General features: G+C 44.0%; 1 protein-coding gene across 3 annotated transcripts in view; it reads right to left on the bottom strand.

Annotated features, from left to right (window-relative positions):
* Positions 1–24,833, bottom strand: part of BRIP1 (BRCA1 interacting DNA helicase 1) — a 567,171-nt gene that overhangs the window by 492,738 nt on the left and 49,600 nt on the right. For all 3 annotated transcript variants that reach the window (XM_069757210.1, XM_069757211.1, XM_069757212.1), the window contains exon 4: positions 18,599–18,763. In XM_069757210.1, coding sequence (XP_069613311.1) covers positions 18,599–18,763 — 165 coding nt within the window. The remainder of the gene's footprint in view (positions 1–18,598; positions 18,764–24,833) is intronic.

Below are 24,833 nucleotides of genomic sequence, written 5' to 3'. Positions count from 1 at the left end.
TTCTAGGATCTTCAAAGTAGCCACCTTTTGCTTTGATGACTGCTTTGCACACTCTTGGCATTCTCTTGATGACCTTCAAGAGGTAGTCACCAGAAATGGTCTTCCAACAATCTTGAAGGAGTTCCCAGAGATGATTAGCACTTGTTGGCCCTTTTGCCTTCACTCTGCGGTCCAGCTCACCCCAAACCATCTCGTTTGGGCTCAGGTCTGGTGACTGTGGAGGTCAGGTCATCTGGCGTAGCACCCCATCCCTCTCCTTCTTGGTCAAATAGCCCTTACACAGACTGGAGGTGTGTTTGGAGTCATTGTCCTATTGAAAAATAAATGATGGTCCGACTAAATGCAAACTGGATTAAATAGCATGCCGCTGCAAGATGCTGTGGCAGCCATGCTGGTTCAGTATGCCTTCAATTTTGAATAAATCCCCAACAGTGTCACCAGCAAAGCACCCCCACACCATCACACTTCCTCCTCCATGCTTCACGGTGGGAACCAGGCATGTAGAGTCCATGCTTTCACCTTTTTTGCATCGCACAAAGACACGGTGGTTGGAGCCAAAGATTCCACGTGCTTCCTGTTGCTGATGAGGCGGATAGTGCGCACTATTCCTGCAGCCAAGACTGGCGGTATATACCGTGTGGCCCCTGCTTCATTCAGCAGTTTGTGCCTACCCCTTGAGCACTATTTTGCAGACCATACTGGCGGTACATACCGCGTGCCTCCTGCTTCATTCAGCAGATAGTATCAGTCCGTGACACATTACCCTATATCAGTAGCTTGTGTCTACCTCATCCGCACTATTTTGCAGCCCATACTGGCAGTACATTCCGCGTGGCTCCTGCTCCATCCAGCAGTTAGTGTCACTTGTGACACAACATTGTATCTCTGCGGCTTGTACCTACCCCCGCGACCTATGTGTCTTCAGGCTTTTTATTGATGCAATCTAACCTTGCTACTCGGGGCTTCTCTAACCATACTAGTATATTAGCACACTGATGAAGGTCCAGTAACGACCGAAACGTTTGTGAATACTGTATGTAAATAAAAACCCCACTTTGCATCACAACACTTTTGGAGTGTGCTAGTCACTTGCATTTTATATATAAAGATTTAAAATTTGGACTCATCAGACCAAAGCACAAATTTCCACTGGTCTAGTGTCCATTCCTTGTGCTCTTTAGCCCAAACAAGTCTCTTCTGCTTGTTGCCTGTCCTTAGCAGTGGTTCTCTAGCAGCTATTTTACCATGAAGGCCTGCTGCACAAAGTCTCCTCTTAACAGTTGTTGTAGAGATGTGTCTGCTGCTAGAACTCTGTGTGGCATTGACCTGGTCTCTAATCTGAGCTGCTCTTAACCTGCGATTTCTGAGGCTGGTGACTCAGAAAAACTATCCTCAGAAGCAGAGGTGACTCTTGGTCTTCCTTTCCTGGGGCAGTCCTCATGTGAGCCAGTTTCTTTGTGCGCTTGATGGTTTTTGCCACTGCACTTGGGGACACTTTCAAAGTTTTCCCAATTTTTCGGACTGACTAACCTTCATTTCTTAAAGTAATGATGACCACTCGTTTTTCTTTACTTATCTGCTTTTTTTCTTGCCTTAATACAAATTCTAACAGTCTATTCAGTAGGACTATCAGCTGTGTATCCACCAGATTTCTGCTCAACACAACTGATGGTCCCAACCCCATTTATTTTTAAGGCAAGTAATCCCACTTATCAAACCTGACAGGGCACACCTGTGAATTGAAAACCATTTGCGGTGACTACCTCTTGAAGCTCATCAAGAGAATGCCAAGAGTGTGCAAAGCAGTCATCAAAGCAAAAGGTGGCTACTTTTAAGAACTTATAATATAAGACATATTTCCAGTTGTTTCACACTTTTTTGTTAAGTGTATAATTCCACATGTGTTAATTCATAGTTTTGATGCCTTCAATGTGAATTTACATAGTCATGAAAATACAGAAAAATCTTTGAATGACAAAGTGTGTCCAAACTTTTGGTCTGTACTGTATATAGACTCTGCTATATATGTACAGATACAAGGGAGAGCTGGGTCTGCAGGAAGAGCGGTGTCTGCAGCAGCATGCACGGGAACAATGTGAGCCCAGCTGAAAGGAGACCCATCCACTCTATTGCTAACCATGCCCACCCATCAGTTTCCAGAGCCCGGAACTGAGGAAGATGTTGATGTCATATCGCTGGAAGCCAGGAAAGGCTTAGGCAGGGATAATGTGACTAGGAATGAAGCTCAGGTTGCAGAAGGATTTGAAACAACAAGGTATTTAGTAAAGTGCGTCTCTAGATCAGTTAGTTCATATGAAAGGGACATGTAAAGTAGTGGCCAACTTCTTCGAGTAATACAGTATTAAATGGTTACAATTACGAAAATTGTAGAAAACAACTTGTGTGCTACCAATAGGATGGAATTAAGAACCTTAAAGAAAGCTTCATTGTAAAGCTAGCTATAAGGGCTCATGCAGACGAGCGTATAAATCGGACGTGTGCCATTTGATTTTTAATCGCACAGTACACGAAAGCACACTAACTCATGTTATTCAATAGGGCTGTTCAGATGAATAATTTTTTCTCGGCCCTGCCGTTCATGAGAGAGTAATCACAGCGTGCACTATTATTCTCTTCCAATTCTCCGATGAGACTCACCTATTCAAGTCTATGGGTGCGTAAAAAAAACATTTGAGTGGCATCCATTTCTTAGATACATTTCTATTATAAACCTAGGAAACTGTATTTGATCATGTACATTTTTTAGTATAGATGTATGAACACGGGTCAAACACCTAGACCTAGAATGTTGGCAATATTACTGTTCCTTCCAATGCAGCAACTGGGAACTAAAGATATACAGTAACTTATTCTATAAAAATTCTGATGTGATAATAATAGAGCATGTTCAATTTGATTTTATTAATCAGTAGTGAAAACACAATGTAACGGGGTCTACCAAGCGGGGGTACCTCTTTCAGTACCACCCCGTGTTTCAAGAGGTCCACTCTGCTTTGGCTGGAGCCTGAATGAAGGATGCTGGCTGGAATTGCTTGGTTACATGGGTGCATATAAAAGATCACTGCTTCCCCACGTATTTCCAGTCTGACAACACTTTACTCACAGGACACAGAATATATCACACAGATACAGAGGGCAGGCCAATAGAAAAGCGGCAGGCCAGACATACATTACAATAGCCGCAGGTGGCCGGAGCCTGCCGATATTTACTGTGGGAATTACAAAGGTGGGGGCAGACAAAAGGGGAATATTGTGTCCCCTCTGCCCAGGGGTGCAGCCTGTGGGCTGATGCATTAGGGACATGCATCTCACATGGAACCTATTATACATACATATAACTGCACAACATATTCAGGGTGCTGAGTGGTTCCGTAGCACGTAACACGTCTCCCCTTTTCAGCGACGCGATCGGCATACACAGTCTGATCCTTAACGGATCGGTTTGGGGATGACCGCAGTTTATGGGGTTGGTACAAGTTCCGTTTGTCGACTTAGTCCATTGGCGTTACCGTTTTGTTTGCCGGGTCTGTAGTGGATGGTGAAGTCCCGAGGTTGTAGGGGTAAACTCCACCGCAGCAATATGGCGTTGTCTCCGGAGACCCGATTAAGCCAGACTAGGGGATTATGGTCCGTTAGGAGGGGAAACTGTCGTCCATACAAATATGGTTGCAACTTTTTGAGTGCCCATACTACTGCCAGGCACTCGTTCTCAATGGCCGCATAGCTAACTTCACAGGGCAGTAGTTTCCGACTCAGGTAAGCTACCGGGTGTTCTTGGCCGTCCGGCCCGACTTGGCTCATTACTGCCCCCAATCCAAACATAGAAGCGCCTGTGTGAACAAGGAAACGTTTAGTTGGATCGGGTGCAGTCAATACAGGGGTATTGGTGAGGGCGTCCTTTAGTTGGCGGAAGGCTTCCTCACACTCTGGGGTCCAGGTTACCTGGCGGGATTGGTTCTTACAGGTCAGATCAGTGAGGGGCTTGGCTACGCTGCTGTAATTGGGAACGAATTTCCTGTAATACCCCGCTGTCCCTAGAAACGCCATGACCTGGGTTTTAGTTCGTGGGGTGGGCCATTTGGCTATGGCCTCAATCTTGGCTGGTTCTGGTCGCTGTTTCCAACTTCCCACCCACTGCCCTAAATACTGAACCTCTGCTTTGCCCACGTGACACTTTTTTGGGTTCAGGGTAATTCCGGCCTTGTGGATCCTGTCCAATACTGTCTCTAGGTGAATTAGATGCTCTTCCCATGTCGCACTGTAGATGGCGATGTCATCCAGGTAGGCACAAGCATAGTCCTGGAGGCCATCCAGAAGCCGGTCAGCCAGCCTCTGGAAGGTCGCCGGGGCATTCTTCATCCCGAATGGCATAACTCGAAACTGGAATAAGCCGAACGGGGTGACAAATGCCGACTTGGGAATAGCATCAGGACTAAGGGGAATCTGCCAGTAGCCTTTGCATAGATCGATGGTGGTCAAATACTTTGCCCCCGCCAGCCTGTCTAACAACTCATCCACACGCGGCATGGGATATGCATCCGTCACTGTTTTCTCATTGAGCTTACGATAGTCTACACAAAACCGTGTAGTCCCATCCTTCTTGGGTACTAACACTACGGGGGATGCCCAGGGACTATCTGACTCTTCAATGACCCCTAAACGCAACATCTCTTGCATCTCTTGTCGCATCCCCTCTCGTACAGACTCAGGGACGCGGAAGGGGTTTTGTCGCAGGGGGGTCTGATCCTGGGTCTCAACCTTGTGTTGAGCCAGGCGAGTGTACCCTGGTCTCCCCGAAAACATCCTCTGTTGCTGCCTCAACAACTCCTCCGCCTGCTGTCTCTCCCGGGGGCCTAGGTCTTCACCCAAGTGTACCTGGTCCCATGTTTTAGACTGAGTCCTTTCCCCTAAGACATCCGGCAAGGGAAGTCCGGCTAAATCCTCTGCTTCAGGTGCACTGTCGCCACTACCTCTTCAGGGCGCTCCCGGTAGGGCTTCAGCATATTCACGTGGAACATGCGGATAACCCTGGGGTCATCACAATCAGCGACATTATAGGTTGTGTCGGCAATTTTCCCCACTACCTGATAGGGCCCCTGCCATGCAGCTTGGAAATTGTTCTGCCTAGTGGGCTCTAACACCAGGACCTTCTGTCCTAATTCCAAGGTGCGCTCTCTGGCCCTCCGATCGTACCATACGTGCTGACGCCTCTGGGTCATCTGCATGTTCTCATGTACAGCCTGGGTCAGCTCCTGTAGGCGGTTCCGGAATTCCAGCACATAGGGTACAATAGGTACCCCTTCTATGAGGCCCTCCCCTTCCCAGTGTTCTAGCACTAAGTCTAGGGGTCCCCTTACCCGTCTCCCGTATACCAGCTCGAACGGGGAGAACCCCGTGGATTCTTGGGGCACCTTCCAATAGGCAAACAGGAGGTGTGGCTAGAATTTCTCCCAGTCCCTGTAGGTCCTGGTAAAAGTACAAATGAGTTGTTTTAACGTCCTGTTAAAGCGTTCACACAACCCATTGGTTTGCGGGTGGTACAGGGCACTTCTAATGGACTTTACGCCGCACAGCTTCCACAGTTGGTTGGTCACCTCTGCTGTAAACTGGGTACCCTAGTCCGAGATAATCTCCCGGGGAAATCCAACCCGTGAGAAAACCTGGAGCAGGGCGGCCGCCACCGTCTCTGCCAGTATGTTAGGTAACGCAACCGCCTCTGGATACCGTGTCGCATAATCTACCACTGTCAATATATACCTTTTCCCTGACGGACTGGGTTTGGCTAACGGCCCTATCAGATCGACCGCTACTCGGCTAAATGGTTCCTCCACAATGGGGAGGGGGGCGTAATTTGGCCTTGCATCGATCTCCCCTCTTGCCAATGCGCTGGCAACTGTCACAGGTCTGGCAGTACTGACGAACATCATAGGTTACCCCCGGCCAAAAGACGATGCCTGGTGCGACTGACGCCGAAGTGCCCCGCCAAGGGTATGTCATGAGAGATTCGCAGTAACTCCTGCCTATACTTCTTGGGAACTACCAGCTGTCATTTTATAGTGGGGATCGTCCCTGTGTGATGCTGCTCTGTGATCCGGTAGAGGAGTCCCTGCTTCCATATAAACTGTTCCCCTTCCAGTACCCCTCTCCCCTCCTGTGCCTTCCCACGATATCCCTCTAATGAAGGAACCTCAAGTAACTCCCTCTTAAATTCATCTGGGGTGGCCCAAGAAATGTGTCTGGCTATGGGAATATGTGTAGGGCTGGGATGTCTTACCTGGGCCTCCTCTGAGTATGATTTCGCCTCCGCAGCTCGAGCTTGTCTCCGGGTGGTCACAGGATATGTCTCAGCCAGAGGGGCAACCGAGAAGGCAGACAACATGGGCCCTAAGTCATTTCCCAGCAAGACGTCAGCAGGCAAATCCTCCATCAAGCCGACCTCAAGAAGGCCATCCCCGACTCCCCAGTTCAGGTGAATCCTGGCAGTGGGCAGTCGATGTATCGCTCCCCCTGCTACACGGACTGCCACTGTCTGGTCCGTCTTCTCTTGGACCCGGACGAGATTAGCTTCACAAGGGTCAAAGTTGCCCCGGAATCTCTTAGTCCCTGCATACGTTTCTCATTAACCCACACGACCCATCGATGCTCTTGTCGATTATCTGCCCAGGCTGCCTGCACGGGGTCTACTTCATGCAGCACTTCCTCCATCTCTTCCACCCCTTGGTTAGTCGTAGCCCCCAATGCCGGGTCAGCTTCGCCTTGGTAGCAGTGCACAGCAGCCCAGCTGAAGGTAGCTGTTCCCGCCTTTGGCCACCGGGTATGCTGAGTCCGGTTGGGACATTGTCTTTGCAGGGGGCCCAGCTGACGGCAGGTGTGGCATCGCGCCCCAGGGGGACTGTGGTAGGCCAGGTTTCTAGCTGGTCCCCCTACAATCTTCGGTGGTTTGGGGCCCTCCAGGTCCATGGGCGGACCCCCTAGTGACCATCTTTGATCTGGACAACTGAGGCCTCCTGGCATCATGATGTTCATCGGCCAGTCGAGCGGCTTCCTCAAGAGTCATTGGCCGCCTGTCCCAAAGCCATTCCTGTGTCTCGGGGGTTAGTCCATTAAAGAATCGTTCTAACAAGAAGAGCTGGAGGACGTCCTCCTTAGTGGTTGCTTAGCTCCCTTGTACCCACTGTAGCAGTGACCGCCGTAATTTACAGGCCCATTCAGCGTGGGTATCAGTTACGCGTTTTAGAAGTCCGCTGAACTTTTGGCGTTATGCCTCTGGTGTCAGCGCATACTGGGCCAAGATCACTTCTTTGATCCGCTCATAGTCCATACAGTCATCAGGTACCGTGTAATAGGCGTCCGCTGCCCAGCCTGTCAGCTTGCTGGCCAGAATCTGAACCCGTTCCTCCGGCTTCACTTGATGAAGGGCACACTGCCGCTCAAAGTCCTGCAGAAAGCCATCACTGTCTTCCTCTGCCTCCCCCAACTGTCAGAAGGCATTATAATGGATCTTTTTGTAGCTTACTGTTGAAGGTACCTCGTCGAAGGCCAGAGCTCCCCCTGCTCGCTGACTCTCCTCTCTCCGCTCTGCCAACTCCATCTTGGCTAGCTCTATCCTGGTCCGCTCGGCCATCTTTTCCTTCAGATCAGTACGCACATCAGCCATCACCTCTCGTATGATCTCTACTGCAGGGTTTGGGCCATAGAACGCCAGTCTGTTCTTTACCTCCCTCTGGAATTCAGTCTCCTCTACATTTACATTGGGGGGCGCTGCACTGTCGTGTTCCATGATGGCTGCTATCAAATCCGCTTTTGTTTTGTTGCTGGCGATCAACCCTCGGGCTTCCACCAGATCTTTTAATGTAGTCCTCTTTAACTTCTGGTAGTTGTTTTCCATTCATTCCTTTCCTCCTGTAGAAGGGGTATCATATCCCGCTGTCTGCCACCAGTGTAACGGGGTCTACCAAGCTGGGGTACCTCTTTCAGTACCACCCCGTGTTTCAGGAGGTCCACTCTGCTTTGGCTAGAGTCTGAATGAAGGACGCTAGCTGGAATTGCTTGGTTACATGGGCGCATATAAAAGATCACTGCTTCTCCACGTATTTCCAGTCTGACAACACTTTACTCACAGGGCACAGAATATATCACACAGATACAGAAGGCAGGCCAATAGAAAAGCGGCAGGCCAGACATACATTACAATAGCCGCAGGCGGCCGGAGCCTGCTGATATTTACTGTGGGAATTACAAAGGTGGGGGGGACAAAAGAGCCTGTGGGCTGATGCATTAGGGACATGCATCTCACATGGAACCTATTATACATACATATAACTGCACAACATATTCTGGGTGCTGAGTGGTTCCGTAACACGTAACGCACAACAATCAACCAAATATATTATGATCCAATAAATCACGCAGGACTAAATGAAGCTTGTAAAGATAACAGTATTCATGCAAAATTATAAACAGGTCGCTCAACATTGCAGCTGCATAAAACAAAAATGACCGAAATATTCATATAAGCAAATGAAGAATTATTCTGAAAATTCCAACATTCCAACATAGAGGAGGTTAGAAAGAGAGAAAGGGGGAAAAACATATGTGGGAATCCATAGGAGTATAGAACTAAAAGTAGACAGAAGGAAGGGGAAAAAAAAAGAGGGGAAGAGGGGGATTAAAAGGGAGTGAGGAATAAAGGAAAAAAGGGGTGAGGGGAAGATGAAGGAAATGAGGCAACAATCTTGAGGTAAGCACACAGAACCAACCCAGAAACACCTCATGTGAGAACAGTCCATTTACTCGAATAGTTTATAAAAATCCACTGTATCCTGAAACAGGATCCAGTCGCTCCACAATCTCCTAAATCCATCACCGTTTCCAGAGCTTTCAGCTGCGAGTTCTTCCATCCTACAAATATTAACCATCTCGGCAAACCATTCCGACATTAGGTGAGTATGAGATGTTTTCCAATGACTTGGAATCACTGACCGTGCTGCTTGTTTTTTGCGGGACGAGCTGTACTTTTGAACGACACCATTGGTTTTACTATGTCATGTACTAGAAAACGGGAAAAAAATTCCAAGCGCGGTGAAATTGCAAAATAAGTGCAATCCCACACTTGTTTTTTTGTTTGGCTTTTTTACTAGGTTCACTAAATGCTCAAACTGACCTGCCATTATGATTCTCCAGGTCATTACGAGTTCATAGACACCAAACTTGTCTAGGTTCTTTATTACCTAAGTGTTGAAAAATATTTAAAACAAAAAAAAAAAAACATTTTGCGCCATTTTCCGATACCCGTAGTGTCTCCATTTTTTGTCATCTCGGGTTGAGTGAGGGCTTATTTTTTGCACGCCGAGCTGACGTTTTTAAAGATACCATTTTGGTGCAGATATGATCTTTTGACCGCTCATTATTGCATTTTACTGCAATGTCTCAGTGACCAAATAAATGTAATTTTGGCGTTTTGACTTTTTTTCTTGCTACACCATTTAACGATCAGGTTAATCCTTTTTTTATTGATAGATCAGGCAATTCTGAACACGGCGATACCAAATATATGTATGTTTGATTTTATTTTTGTTTTATTTTGAATGGCGCGAAAGGGGCATCATTTGAACCTTTATATTTATTTTGTAAAACATTTTTTTTTTACTTTTGGCATGCTTCAATAGTCTCCATAGGAGACTAGAAGTTGCCATAGCCCAATCGGCTCTGCTACATCGAGGCGATGTTCAGATCGCCTCTATATAGCAGATTTACTGACTTGCTATGAGTGCCGACCACTGGGTGGTGCTCACAGCAAGCCGACACTGACAAACATAGAGGTCTCCAGAAGACCACAGGTTGTCATGCCAACACACCGGTTACTTGCGATCACGTGACGGGGTCACCGGTGTGCATATTTCCGGCCCGATGGTCAGAAGCGCAATTTAAATGCCGCTGTCAGAGTTTGACAGTGGCATTTAACTGGTTAGTAGCCGCGGGTGGATCGTGATTCCAACCACGGCTATTGCGGGCACGTCAGCTGTTCAAAACTCGCTTCTGTGGAATATTAAAGCCTCTTATGTTAAGCGAACTTATTTTGATTGAAGCCATGGTTGGGAGATGACCACGTTGCCGCCTTACATATTACGTCTATGGAGACGTCCGCTCTTTCCGCCCAGGATGAGGCCATGGCTCGAGTGGAGTGGGCCCTGATGCCATCTGGTGGTGTCTGGCCTTTAGCAGTATAAGCAAGATATATGGCATCTCTTATCCATCTGGCGATAGACGCTTTTGTTACACTCGCCCCTTTCCTTGGATTCTGAAAGGAAACAAAGAGAGCCCTACTCTGCCTCCATGGTTCTGTTTTGTGTAGGTACTCTAATAGAGTTCTTCTGACATCTAACATGTGATATTTCTGCTCGTCAGCTGAATTCGGATTGTCACAGAAAGATGGTAAAATTATTTCCTGACTTCTATGAAATTTGGAAGCTACTTTTGGTAGGTATGCTGGATCAGGTTTTAACACTACCCTGTCCTGAAAGACCATTAAATAAGGAGGATATCGACAAAGCTTGTAAGTCACTCATTCTCCTAGCAGAGGTCAGGGCTACTAGGAAGGCTGTTTTTAAGGTTAAATTTTTTATGGAGACAGAATCTAATGGCTCAAAGGGGGGTTCTGTTAAGGCGTCTAAAACCAAATTTAAATCCCATGGTGGTAATCTAGGAATATACACTGGGTTACTACGTTCAGTGGCCCTGATAAATCGGGAAACCCATCTATTTCCCGCCACATCGCTGTTATATAACGCTCCCAAAGCTGATACTTGGACTCTAAGGGTATTTACCGCCAAGCCCAATTCTCGGCCTTTCTGTAAAAACTCCAGAATAGCCGGAATTGGGACCTTGCCAGAAAAGGGATTTTGGTAGAAGGCAAGGAACTTTTTCCAAGTTTTAGCATAGATTTTAGTGGTAACTTCTTTCCGGCTATTTAAAAGGGTAGATATGAGAGCCTCTGAAAACCCTCTTCTCCTCAATAACTCCCTCTCAAATTCCACGCCGTCAGATGCAGGGATTCCACATTGGGGTAACTGAATGGACCCTGAGAAAGAAGCTCCGGGCTGGTCGGCAGTACCCAGGGGTCGGACACAGACATTGCCCTGAGTAACGAGAACCATGCCCTCCTGGGCCAAAAGGGGGCAATCAGGATCACTCTCGCCCTCTCCTCCCTGATCTTCCTGAGGACTATAGGGATCAGACACATTGGGGGAAACGCATAAGCCAGAGGGAAATCCCAGTGTATTTGAAGGGAGTCTATTATACAGGGCTTGTCCGCCACCCGAAGAGAAGCGAACTTCCTCGTCTGCCTGTTCTCTCTCGTTGCAAATAGATCGATAACGGGCAATCCCCACAGGTCTCCTATCTGTCTGAACACCCGTCGATTTAGAACCCATTCTCCCTGACGTAGAGAATGACGGCTGAGGTAATCTGCCTCTGTGTTGAGCTCTCCCCGAATGTGAACAGCTGATAGAGAGCGAAAGTGGGCTTCGGCTACTTTGAGTATGTCTGTGGCGGTGTTCATTAGGGATCTTGACCTTGTACCCCCTTGATGGTTGAGATACGCCACTACTGTTGTGTTGTCAGTCTGGACTCTTACATGTGAATCCTGCAGAGATGGAAGCAACCTGAGTAAGGCCTTCTTTACTGCCGTGAGCTCTTTCCAATTTGAGGACTATTGAGCCTCTAAGAGAGACCATTGCCCTTGAGTCCAAACATCTCCTATCTGAGCTCCCCAACCTATTGGACTGGCATCGGTTGTGACCGTGTTGTCTGGTACTACACTCCAGCGTACTCCTTTTCCTAAATGTCTTCTGTTTAACCACCATCTCAGACTGTGTAGAGTGGCGGTGGACAGCCTGAGTCTTCCGCCTAATTGCCCTTGAAGACTCCTCTCTGTATCCAAGATTTGGGCCTGCAACACTCGAGTGTGGAATTGAGCCCACTGGACGGCTGGTATGCAAGACGTTAGGGATCCCAGAAGGGACATAGCGTCTCTTAAAGTCAGATCTGGCTTCCTTGTTACCGTACTGACTTTGTGCACAATCCTCTGCTTTTTCATTCCGGAAGGAAACATTGTTGCTCTTCCGAATCTAGCAGAATACCTAGGAAAGTCTGAGTTGTTGATGGTTCGAGTCTTGACTTCTCCATATTGACTATCCAACCCAAGTCCTGTAAGGAAGATATTACATGATTTAGGCGAGTACTACACTGGCACAAGGAATTCCCTACTACCAGGAAGTCATCCAAGTAGGGTATAATTAACGTATCCTGTTCTCTGACATAGGCCATTACTTCTGCCATGACTTTTGTAAACACCCTCGGTGCCATAGATAGACCAAAGGGCATTGCAGCAAACTGAAAGTGTCTGACCTGGTCATTTAAGCGCACCGCCATTCTGAGGAATTGTTGATGATCCTGGTGAATGGGCAGATGGTAATACGCATCTTTTAAGTCCAGGACTGTCATATAACATCTGGGAAAAAGAAGTTTAGTCGCCGTTTTAATAGATTCCATCTTAAAGGCATGATACTCTAGATGTTTGTTCAATCTCCGTAAGTTTATGATGGTTCAAAAGGATCCATCTGGCTTGGAGATTAAAAATAAAAGGGAATAGAACCCTTTCCCCTGCTGATGTTTTGGAACCTCCACTATGACTTTCTTCCGTCTTAACATTTGGACCTCTTTTTCAAGGGCCTTTTGTTGGTCTAAGGAATCAGGGGCAGTCAAGATATAAAATTCAGAAGGTCTTTCCCGGAACTCTAATTTTAACCCTGAATTAATTATACCCAGAACCCAATTGCTCGAAGTTATTTTGGCCCACTGAGCATAGAAGTATTTTAACCTGCCCCCTACTGGAAGATCTTTATTAACGATAATTCCTTCTTCTTCTTGAGGAAGATGATGAAGCATTAAAGTCCGAACCTTTCTTTTTCGGGTCTGATGGTTCCCAGTCTCGGTTGTGGTAAGGTCTTCTGTATTGGAAGCGTCTCCTGAAGGTATTCCTAAAGGTAGGATTGAAAGCTTTAGGAAAACCTTTCTTCCTATCCTCAGCCTTAGCTAGGATATCATCCAATACCGGGCCAAACAGGTACTCACCCCTACACGGTATTGTACACAGTTTAGCTTTCGCCTGGGCATCCCCTTTCCAGGTCTTAAGCCATAGGGCTCGGCGAGCAGCGTTTGAGAGACCTGCTGATCTTGCCGCCAATTTTAAAGAATCCACTGATGCGTCCGCTAAATACGCCACCCCTTCACGTATTTGCTAAAGGGAGTTCAGCATCTTGTCTCTGGGCACCTTGGACTTCAGCTGTTCTTCCAGCTGGGATATCCACACCATGACGGATCTAGCCGTACACGTGCTAGAGATATGAAGACACAAAAGAGAATAGTAAAACCAAAAACACTCAGTTTGAAAAAATGTTGCAGTAATCCGCAAGTGCTAGTAAAAGATGTAAAAAACAGGGTATTTGGTTGATACGTTTTTTGCAAAAAATGTATACTAAGCTGCTCTACCAATCTTCACGGTATACCCTTATCAGAGCAGTCCTAACTAATGTATGCAATCCCTATCTGATGTATTTAAAAACCTGATCATCTGTATATAACCTGTGTGAACAGGGTTCAGAGAGGAAAAATCCATGTGTGCATACAGGGTAGAACAGCTTTTGTGCAGATAGCCCAAGAGGAGTGGTGGAACTCCCCAGTCTTGTAGACACAAGAGAACAATTATGGAAACAGGAACACATGGGCTACTTGCACAGTGAACAAGTCTGTATGATCATGTTCACACACCACCAAGAAACCTGAAGACACAAAAGAGAATAGTAAAACCAATTTTTTCAGTTTGAAAAAATGTTGCAGTAATCCGCAAGTGCTAGTAAAAGATGTAAAAAACAGGGTATTTGGTTGATACGTTTTTTGCAAAAAATGTATACTAAGCTGCTCTACCAATCTTCACGGTATACCCTTATCAGAGCAGTCCTAACTAATGTATGCAATCCCTATCTGATGTATTTAAAATTACATTAAATTAGATTGGTAGAGCAGCTTAGTATACATTTTTTGCAAAAAACGTATCAACCAAATACCCTGTTTTTTACATCTTTTACTAGCACTTGCGGATTACTGCAACATTTTTTCAAACTGAGTGTTTTTGGTTTTACTATTCTCTTTTGTGTCTTCAGGTTTCTTGGTGGTGTGTGAACATGATCATACAGACTTGTTCACTGTGCAAGTAGCCCATGTGTTCCTGTTTCCATAATTGTTCTCTTGTGTCTACAAGACTGGGGAGTTCCACCACTCCTCTTGGGCTATCTGCACAAAAGCTGTTCTACCCTGTATGCACACATGGATTTTTCCTCTCTGAACCCTGTTCACACAGGTTATATACAGATGATCAGGTTTTTAAATACATCAGATAGGGATTGCATACATTAGTTAGGACTGCTCTGATAAGGGTATACCGTGAAGATTGGTAGAGCAGCTTAGTATACATTTTTTGCAAAAAACGTATCAACCAAATACCCTGTTTTTTACATCTTTTACTAGCACTTGCGGATTACTGCAACATTTTTTCAAACTGAGTGTTTTTGGTTTTACTATTCTCTTTTGTGTCTTCAGGTTTCTTGGTGGTGTGTGAACATGATCATACAGACTTGTTCACTGTGCAAGTAGCCCATGTGTTCCTGTTTCCATAATTGTTCTCTTGTGTCTACAAGACTGGGGAGTTCCACCACTCCTCTTGGGCTATCTGCACAAAAGCTGTTCTACCCTGTATGCACACATGGATTTTTCCTCTCTGAACCCTGTTCACACAGGTTATATACAGATGATCAGGTTTTTAAATACATCAGATAGGGATTGCATACATTAGTTAGGACTGCTCTGATAAGGGTATACCGTGAAGATTGGTAGAGCAGCTTAGTATACATTTTTTGCAAAAAACGTATCAACCAAATACCCTGTTTTTTACATCTTTTACTAGCACTTGCGGATTACTGCAACATTTTTTCAAACTGAGTGTTTTTGGTTTTACTATTCTCTTTTGTGTCTTTAGGTTTCTTGGTGGTGTGTGAACATGATCATACAGACTTGTTCACTGTGCAAGTAGCCCATGTGTTCCTGTTTCCATAATTGTTCTCTTGTGTCTACAAGACTGGGGAGTTCCACCACTCCTCTTGGGCTATCTGCACAAAAGCTGTTCTACCCTGTATGCACACATGGATTTTTCCTCTCTGAACCCTGTTCACACAGGTTATATACAGATGATCAGGTTTTTAAATACATCAGATAGGGATTGCATACATTAGTTAGGACTGCTCTGATAAGGGTATACCGTGAAGATTGGTAGAGCAGCTTAGTATACATTTTTTGCAAAAAACGTATCAACCAAATACCCTGTTTTTTACATCTTTTACTAGCACTTGCGGATTACTGCAACATTTTTTCAAACTGAGTGTTTTTGGTTTTACTATTCTCTTTTGTGTCTTCAGGTTTCTTGGTAGTGTGTGAACATGATCATACAGACTTGTTCACTGTGCAAGTAGCCCATGTGTTCCTGTTTCCATAATTGTTCTCTTGTGTCTACAAGACTGGGGAGTTCCACCACTCCTCTTGGGCTATCTGCACAAAAGCTGTTCTACCCTGTATGCACACATGGATTTTTCCTCTCTGAACCCTGTTCACACAGGTTATATACAGATGATCAGGTTTTTAAATACATCAGATAGGGATTGCATACATTAGTTAGGACTGCTCTGATAAGGGTATACCGTGAAGATTGGTAGAGCAGCTTAGTATACATTTTTTGCAAAAAACGTATCAACCAAATACCCTGTTTTTTACATCTTTTACTAGCACTTGCGGATTACTGCAACATTTTTTCAAACTGAGTGTTTTTGGTTTTACTATTCTCTTTTGTGTCTTCAGGTTTCTTGGTGGTGTGTGAACATGATCATACAGACTTGTTCACTGTGCACGTGCTAGAGATAGCAGGTTTGAACGCCCCCGCAGTTGATTCCCATACTTTTCTCAAAAACATGTCCGCCTTCCTATCTGACGGATCTTTCAGAAGGCCCACGTCCTCCAGCGGCAAAGTACCGGCTTTAGACGTAGAAGCCACCGCTGCATCCACTTTCGGGACTTTCATCCACTCCGCCAGATCTTGTCTTCAAAGGGATACCTTCTTTTGGCTGATGACGGGAGGAAACCTTTATCCTGTTTATCCCATTCTCTCTTTATAAGAGTCTTAACCATATCCACAACCGGGAATGCCTTACGACTCCTCTGGCACAAGCCCGCAAACATTATGTCCTGTGCGGACCTTGGTTCCTTGCTCTCTGCAACACCCATGGTAGCTCGGACTCCTTTAACTAACATGTCCATGTTATCCACCGAGAAACAAGCCTTCCCTCTTCATCTGAGGAGGATGGAGATGAAGATCGGGAACATTCCCCTTCTTGCAGGGACAGACTAGATCCTGGCGATATGTCCCTGCCCGACCTTTCCTGGCGGCTGCCTCTAAGGGAATAGCTAATTTCCTCCCTGATGACCGCTCTAAGGTCTGATGACCGAAGGGGAGCTTCCTCTTCTAAGGTCTGAGAGATGCAAGCCTGACACAGCCTTTTGGTATAACTGTCAGGCATTGGAGTCATGCATAGAGCACATTGCTTGTGTTTAGATTTAGCGGTTTTTTTCCCCTAAAACAAAGCACAAATAACAGACCATATCAGCACCAGGTGTCTGATTTAACACTCGCCATAAGGCTGATTCTGTGAATACCGGTTCTGGAGGAGTAGGATCCAAATGTGACGCTGGGGCGCTCGCACGCTGCTGCCCCCGTACCACGCTGCTGCTGCTTCTCCTTGAGCGGCCGCTACCGCTCTTACTGCGCTGCTCCGTTCCCTCTCCATGAGGGTGCTCGGCGTCCCCTACTGAGGACATGGCTGCACGCATCATTCCATAGGTGCCGCTCTTTTACAGCGCTGCAGCGCTCCTCCCCCGGCTTACCCCGGAAGTGTACCAACTACTTCCGGGTTCACCAGCGCCGGTGTGGACGCTGCACACCGCGCTCAACCGCGGACCAGGACGGCACTGCCCGACTCCTGGGACGCGCTCCTCATGGCCAGACGAGGGGGGGTCTGCACGCAGGACACCCCCGACGCTGCTTCCGAGCCCCCGATTCTGCCGTTCTTAGAAGATACCGCGCAGAGGCATGGAGGCCCGGGTAAGCTGCTGTCTGCAGGCTCCCGCCGTCCGGACAGGAACCCAAACTGGAGTGATGAGGGGGACCGCCCCTTTAAATCCTGTAGGTTCCTGTCCGGAAGGTGGGCGGATCCCCTCTCTCGTAGGGGTGCTGTCGTGGCGATAGGAAAACATGAGTGCGTCCCTCTCGACGGACCTGGAATCCCTATGAATATGGGATGTTTCAATGTCTCAGGACCTCCAGAAGTGGTCTCAGAGCCCTTCTTTTTCGAAGCATGTACCGCAATAAGTCCTGCATAAGCTGGATCGAATGATCCTTGTATAGGATAAAGTCCATATTTCGGGCCTTGGGTAGAAAGCTTTACTTATCTTTATATCTATGGACCCGACAAATAACAACATGAGGTTTGGTTTCATGAGTGGCTTTAGGACCCAGAGATCTATGTGCTCTATCAAATTCTAATTCTGAGTCCGGGTGTGCTCCTAAAATGGAGTTGAAAATGTGTCTTAGAGTCTCATCTAGATCTTTCTGAGGCACTGTTTCAGGGAGCCTCCTAACGCTGATAATGTTACGCCGTCCTCTGTTTTCAATGTCGTTCACAAGATCTGTCGAGTATTCTAGTTGGTATGAATGAGAATATCTTTTTCATGAGAGATCAGCTTTTGTTCCATATTAGCTGTGTTATTTTCTCTGATAGACACCCTCTCTGTTAGTTGTTGCACTTCCCCTCTAATAGAGGCAGCTTCAGCCCTGTATGATAATTCCAGTCTAGATACATAGTTCTTCATATCCTCCCTGGTAGGGATAGCATGTATGCGTGCGCTAAGATCTTCCCAGATTTTGTCAGTCTCTGCGATGTCTGCCTGTAAACCTCCCTCAGAGGCATCTGTGTGGGATGGGGTCGGCATTGCAAGGAAAACTTCCCTTTCAGGTCTTGGATTGAACTCCATGGTATGTGGAGATAAGGGAGAAGTAGCTGACTCATGGGTTTGGGCAAGGAGAGGACCCAGAGTTTTATAGCCCAGGCGAGGTCTGGGTCCAGTCCAGGGACAGGAGCTGAGGAAGCACGCGTCCTTACTCCTCCATAGCCAGGCCACGCCCCACCATAACAGAGTATGTACATTTTCCCAGATTTTTTGAACAATTTGAAAAAAGGTCATAATTATTGTGATATTAAATAAAAGTATATGTAATGTCTAAACTCACAACACCATAAACTGTACCTGTATGAATGTTGCAACAACAAAAAAAATAGCAATAACGGTTAGAATGCCCTGTGCAAAGGATAATGTCAACCAGTTCAGTACTAACAAAAGTGCAATTGAATTCTATTACCATTTGCAGTTGACAAAAGACCACTTGAGGATGAGCCGGCTTTGCTACCAGATGTAGAAGCGGATGCTGCACTAGAATGGGGTGTCTTTGAATGACATGTGCAGCTACAATGTGAATGCTCTTCTTTCTTCCATTCTTTTTCACTTGCACTGTCAACAGGCTTTCCTATAAGAGAAATATACAAGTACAATTATTTTTTATGCAACAAATAGAATTCAGAACCTGCTCAAAACATGTAAAAGACAAACAAGCCATCTTTATTTCTCAAAGAGATGTCCCGGCTTATGTAAGTAGGTTTTATAAGAAACCCATGAACACTCAATAGCAAGGGTAAAAACTCCTCCACCCCGACCACCCACACAAAAAAAAAACAATTATAAAAAACATTTTTTTGCATCTCTGAATTTCCTTGAGGGTTGTCATGGTTCAGTGTACTGTGTCTGGTCTTTTGAGAGTCTATATTGTATTGAAGTTTTTTTGCAGGAAACAATTTTGGAATTAATATATTTTAAGCAAATTTGGAGTTGGATTAAAGAAATTTCACTTATGATATCTTCTTACAATAAGTTCAAAGTATGTAAGTGGTTCGCTTACAAGAGCAGATAATCGTTTAAACAAATAGCAGCTATCAGATCACGTCTATATACACCGATAATAATAATAATATACACCGATTGCCTGCGCAGTAGCAGCTATCTGAATGCAGACTGCACATTTTCTGTTAGTACAATAAACCTCATTTCAAGGCAGAAACATTACTGTGTCCAACAGTTATTAGATATATGAAACTGAAATAGCTGTTGCAAAAAAAACAATTTTTATAAAACATTAAGCTTAAGATTAATAGGGGTGCCCAAACTTTTTCATATAACTGTATATTCATTATGTAAACTAGGGGGCAGGCCAGTGAGGGATCAGTGACCTGTCAGCAGTCTGCTTTATGAATAGTTAATTAGAGCACCACATGAAGACCCCCCAGAAGCCCCCCGGCAGCACAAGCATATCATTAACAAAAAAATGAAAATAAAAATTTAACAACCACAAGACGGATTTCATCAACCTAGATATCATTTTGATCAGTATAACACTGGAGACCTGACACTGTCTGTAGGTTACTGTGCACAATCCTACTGACAGGTTCACTTTAACACGCATCGGCAAGGGGGCGCACCATTTCATGCACCCATCAGCACACTTGTGACTTGATTGTGGGGTGCCAATGGGTTGCCATGACAGCCGAGAGTCTGCTGAAATCCACCATACCGGTCATTACGATACTTCTGTGAAAGCCAGCTTTCAGCTACCATTTGCAGGAGATAGTGATTTAAACTATACATAGCAGTGCTAATGCAGTGCTATGAAGAGCACAAGCGATCGGATGATCGCAGCGTTAGTCCCCTAATTGGACTAACAAATACACTAAAAAGTGAGAAAGAAAGATTTTTAAAAATATGTAAAAATACAAAAAAGTTCAAACCATCAACATTTTGTCCAATTAAAAAATAAAACAATTAAAATAAAAATACACATATTTGGTATAGCCACATTCAGAAAAGTCCCCACAGGCAAGCGCTGATGCACAAACAGCTTATTATACCAAAACTTCTATTGGTGATTAAAGAACATCAACATCTCTAAGTTTGCAATAGAATACAATGAGGTCATATGTCTATTCCTGCCGTTTGCCTGTTTCGCTATCAGAATATTTTGAGCTCAAGCCTCTTTTTTTGCTAGCACCTATTCCTGGTGTTAAATTGTTTTTAATGACGATTTACTAATAAAAATGTAAGTTTTATAAATAATCATGTGTCACTTCTAGCTGTTGCTATTGTGAAACCAGACACCTGTGAGCTCGCATTTAAATGTAATAATAAGTGCTGCCCATATATTGAGGGCTATTTGGTAATGAGAACAATTATTGCTATTAAACTTTAGACTGGAGAATCATATTGCCAGGTCAGTTTACGAAATAGTGAACATGGTAAATAGTAAAAAAATTGTGAAATTGCAACTTTTTTTGCTATTTCAACACACTTGGAATTTTTTCACAACTTTCCAGTGCATTACATGACCAAATCAATGGTGTAATTCAAAATTAAAACTACTTATCCCACCAAATAACAAGCCCTCATACGGCTATGTGGACGGGGAAAAAAAAGTTATGGCTCTTGGAAAAAGGGGAGGGGAAAAAATGAAAAACGAACAAACTGAAAAGAGCCAGGTCACATCATTTAGTCACTCAACCCATTCACATCACACAATCATCATCATTATCATTAGTACCAGACAGATTATCGCCGTTGGAAAAGGACCTTTAGTTTTAACAGAGCTGAGGATTTGTTAACCTGTTTGAGAACACATACCATAAATGTATGGCTGCTAACTAGCAGACAGGTTGGGTACCCGGCATTCGACGACAGCTGATTTTCCGAAGAGAAAATAAAACTTGTTTATAACTGCTAGTGCCTTCTCTTTTGCAGCTTACACAGCATGTGGTGACCACTGGAATTATTATTATTTATTTGATAGCACCCTTAACCCCTTCATGATCTTGGGATTTTCCATTTTTGAGTTTTTGTTTTTTGCTCCCCTTCTTCCTAGAGCCATAGTTTTTATTATTTTCCCAGCAATATGGCCGCGTGAGGGATTGATTTTTCCGGGATGACATACTTTTGAACGTCACCATTGATTTTACCATATAGTGCATTGGAAAATGGGAACAAAATTCCAAGTGCAGTGAAATTGCAAAAAAAGTGCTATTCCACAGTTGTTGTTTTTTACCATGTTGACTAAATGCTAAAACTGAGCTGTTGTTTTTTACCATGTTGACTAAATGCTAAAACTGTGCTGCTAGATTATGATTCTCCAAGTCATTACGAGTTCGCTGACACCAAGCATGTATAGGGTTTTTTATTATTAACCCCTTTCTGACCTCAGACGGGATAGTACGTCCGAGGTCAGATCCCCTGCTTTGATGCAGGGCTCCGCGGTGAGCCCGCATCAAAGCCGGGACATGTCAGCTGTTTTGAACAGCTGACATGTGCCCGTAATAGGCGCGGGCAGAATCGCGATCTGCCCGCACCTATTAACTAGTTAAATGCCGCTGTCAAACGCAGACAGCGGCATTTAACTACCGCTTCCGGCCGGGCGGCCAGAAATGACGTCATCATGGCCGACCCCCGTCACATGATCGGCGATGCGTCAGGATGGTAACCATAGAGGTCCTAGAGACCTCTATGGTTACTGATCACCGGTGGCTGTGAGCGCCACCCTGTGGTCGGCGCTCATAGCACACCTCCATTTCTGCTACATAGCAGCGATCAGCAGATCGCTGCTAAGTAGCAGAGCCGATCGCGTTGTGCCTGCTTCTAGCCTCCCATGGAGGCTATTGAAGCATGGCAAAAGTAAAAAAAAAAAAAGTTTAAAAAAATGTGAAAAAAATAAAAAAAAATATAAAAGTTTAAATCACCCCCCTTTCGCCCCAATCAAAATAAATCAATAAAAAAATATCAAATCTACGCATATTTGGTATCGCCGCGCTCAGAATCACCCGATCTATCAATTAAAAAAAAGCATTAACCTGATCGCTAAACGGCGTAGCGAGAAAAAAATTCGAAACGCCAGAATTACGTTTTTTAGGTCGCCGCGACATTGCATTAAAATGCAATAATGGGCGATCAAAAGAACGTATCTGCACCAAAATGCTATCATTAAAAACGCCAGCTCGGCACGCAAAAAATAAGCCCTCAACCGACCCCAGATCACGAAAAATGGAGACGCAATGAGTATCGGAAAATGGCGCAATTTTTTTTTATTTTTAGCAAAGTTTGGAATTTTTTTTCACCACTTAGATAAAAAATAACCTAGTCATGTTAGGTGTCTATGAACTCGTACTATCCTGGAGAATCATAATAGCAGGTCAGTTTTAGCATTTAGTGAACCTAGCAAAAAAGCCAAACAAAAAACAAGTGTGGGATTGCACTTTTTTTGCAATTTCACCGCACTTGGAATTTTTTTCCCGTTTTCTAGTACACGACATGCTAAAACCAATCATGTCGTTCAAAAGTACAACTCGTCCAGCAAAAAATAAGCCCTCACATGGCCAAATTGACGGAAAAATAAAAAAGTTATGGCTCTGGGAAGGAGGGGAGTGAAAAACGAACACAGAAAAACGAAAAATCCCAAGGTCATGAAGGGGTTAAATTAAGAGGTGGAAAAAAAATACAAAGTTTGTAAAAAAAATTAAAAAAAAGCCTTATTTTCCGAGACCCGTAGCGTCATTTTTCAGAATCCAGGGCTTGGTGAGAGCTTATTTTTTTCACGCTAAGCTGACATTTTATTGATACTATTCTGGGTTAGATACAATATTTTGATTGCCTGTTGATTTTTGGATATCGGACTGTGGTTAACTGTACTATTCCAAGTTTTAACTAGATTTATAATCATAATTTTATTTATATAGCGCCAACATATTCCGCAGCACTTTACATTATAGATGTATAACATGAAATTTAAAAAAAAAAAAAATTGTAAAAAGAAAAATTCTATCTCCAATGGGGTGGGTGGTGTAAAAAGTGGAAATACAGCTGTAGACAGAAGCTTTATATTTAAAGATACTGCAAATTTTTCAATCATCATGCATCACTTTGTTAAATTTGGTGCAACAAAGGTTAGCGCAGTTTCCAGCAAAACAGATTTCTAGTATTCCCACTAAGACTTCAAGTTGGCTTTTTGCTTTTGTAACTGAGGCTCCTGCTGATGCCCCAGTTAGAAAAAAAATGAAAATAAAAAAAGATAAAAGGTGACCATCAAAGCTTTTTTATTACCTCATAGGAAAATATTACAATAAGAAAAAAAATATATAAATTGATATAGACACACACGCAGACATACAAAAGTAGTGCAAAAAAAAAAAAAAAAACAGAGCAAATACAGCAGCAGAAACTATAACCATACCTGCCGGATTCACCTGAGAATATAGAAGACATACCTAGAAATAAAAATAATACCAAATAATATAAATAAATATGAAAAGGTAGAAACGCTAAACCACCACATTCCAAAATGAAAAAAAAGGGTTTGGTTTTTTTTAGGACCAAAGCACCCTAGTTGTTTAAAGGGATTTTTATTAAAGTTGACAAACTTTCACATAGCAATATGATAAAAAAAATGTTCTTCATCAAATCCTCAGCAATTTCAACACTGTTGTTCCAGACTTCAGTAAGCGATGATGTGACATACAACATCACTTGAATACGTCAGCCAAAACTGGCCTTATAGGAGATATCACATCACAGAACAGCTATTAAGGTCACTCATTAGTTAAAGATAAAGCACATAAGATCCAATTTGCAAGACCACTGAAAAAAAATAAGATCTGAATGTCAAATTATGGTTATTTCTTTCTTTTTATATTGACCGCTGTTCGGCAACCTTCATAAAATAAAGACAAACCCCCTTAGCTAATGAGTCAGTCTAGATTGGCAATGTCAAGTACATTTACACATCTTTGTGAGTCAGCATATTAACATATACAACAATTAATCATAGCCAAAAGAACTGTTCTGAAATGGTTAAAGTAGAGAACTTGCAGGGCCTGATAATAACAGTACAGAACATAATATCAAACCCCAATGTACCAATAAAAGGGTGACATTCTTCTGTTTATGATGTGATTGAACTTGAAGGCAGAAAGGTGAGTATGTAATCTCAGATGTTTCCCAACAGCTCTTGAGATTTAGCATGTGTTGGGCCTGTTTGGTTCAAGTCACACTAAGATCTCCTCACTACAGGAAAACATCTGAAGATATACGGTCCACTCATTAGGTGGATGCCTACACACATAATCCCCAAAGCTGTCATAAAATGTAACACGTGTAGCCTCCTAGTAAATCTTAGAAAGAGGGAAAACAAAAAAAAAACCATGACAACACATATCTTGCCTTTAATATAAGAAACCACATTCCCATATGAGGAGACCCGCATTTCACCGGGTTTTGGGGTATTTAAAAGATATTCTTATATGTAAGCAATATACAGGATTTCTGTAGCAGAAACTAGGGACAACTGGAGAAAAAACAATACAATATCCCCTTAGCATCATACATACTAATATATATATAAATATATATACAGTACAAACCAAAAGTTTGGACACACCTTCTCATTTAAAGATTTTTCTGTATTTTATGTATGCATCAAAACTATGAATTAACACATGTGGAATTATATACGT

The sequence above is a fragment of the Ranitomeya imitator genome, chromosome 3, assembly GCF_032444005.1.
Source record: "Ranitomeya imitator isolate aRanImi1 chromosome 3, aRanImi1.pri, whole genome shotgun sequence".
Taxonomy (NCBI): Eukaryota; Metazoa; Chordata; class Amphibia; order Anura; family Dendrobatidae; genus Ranitomeya; species Ranitomeya imitator.
Note: the sequence above shows the minus strand (reverse complement) of the source record. Positions and strands in the feature narration are given on the sequence as shown.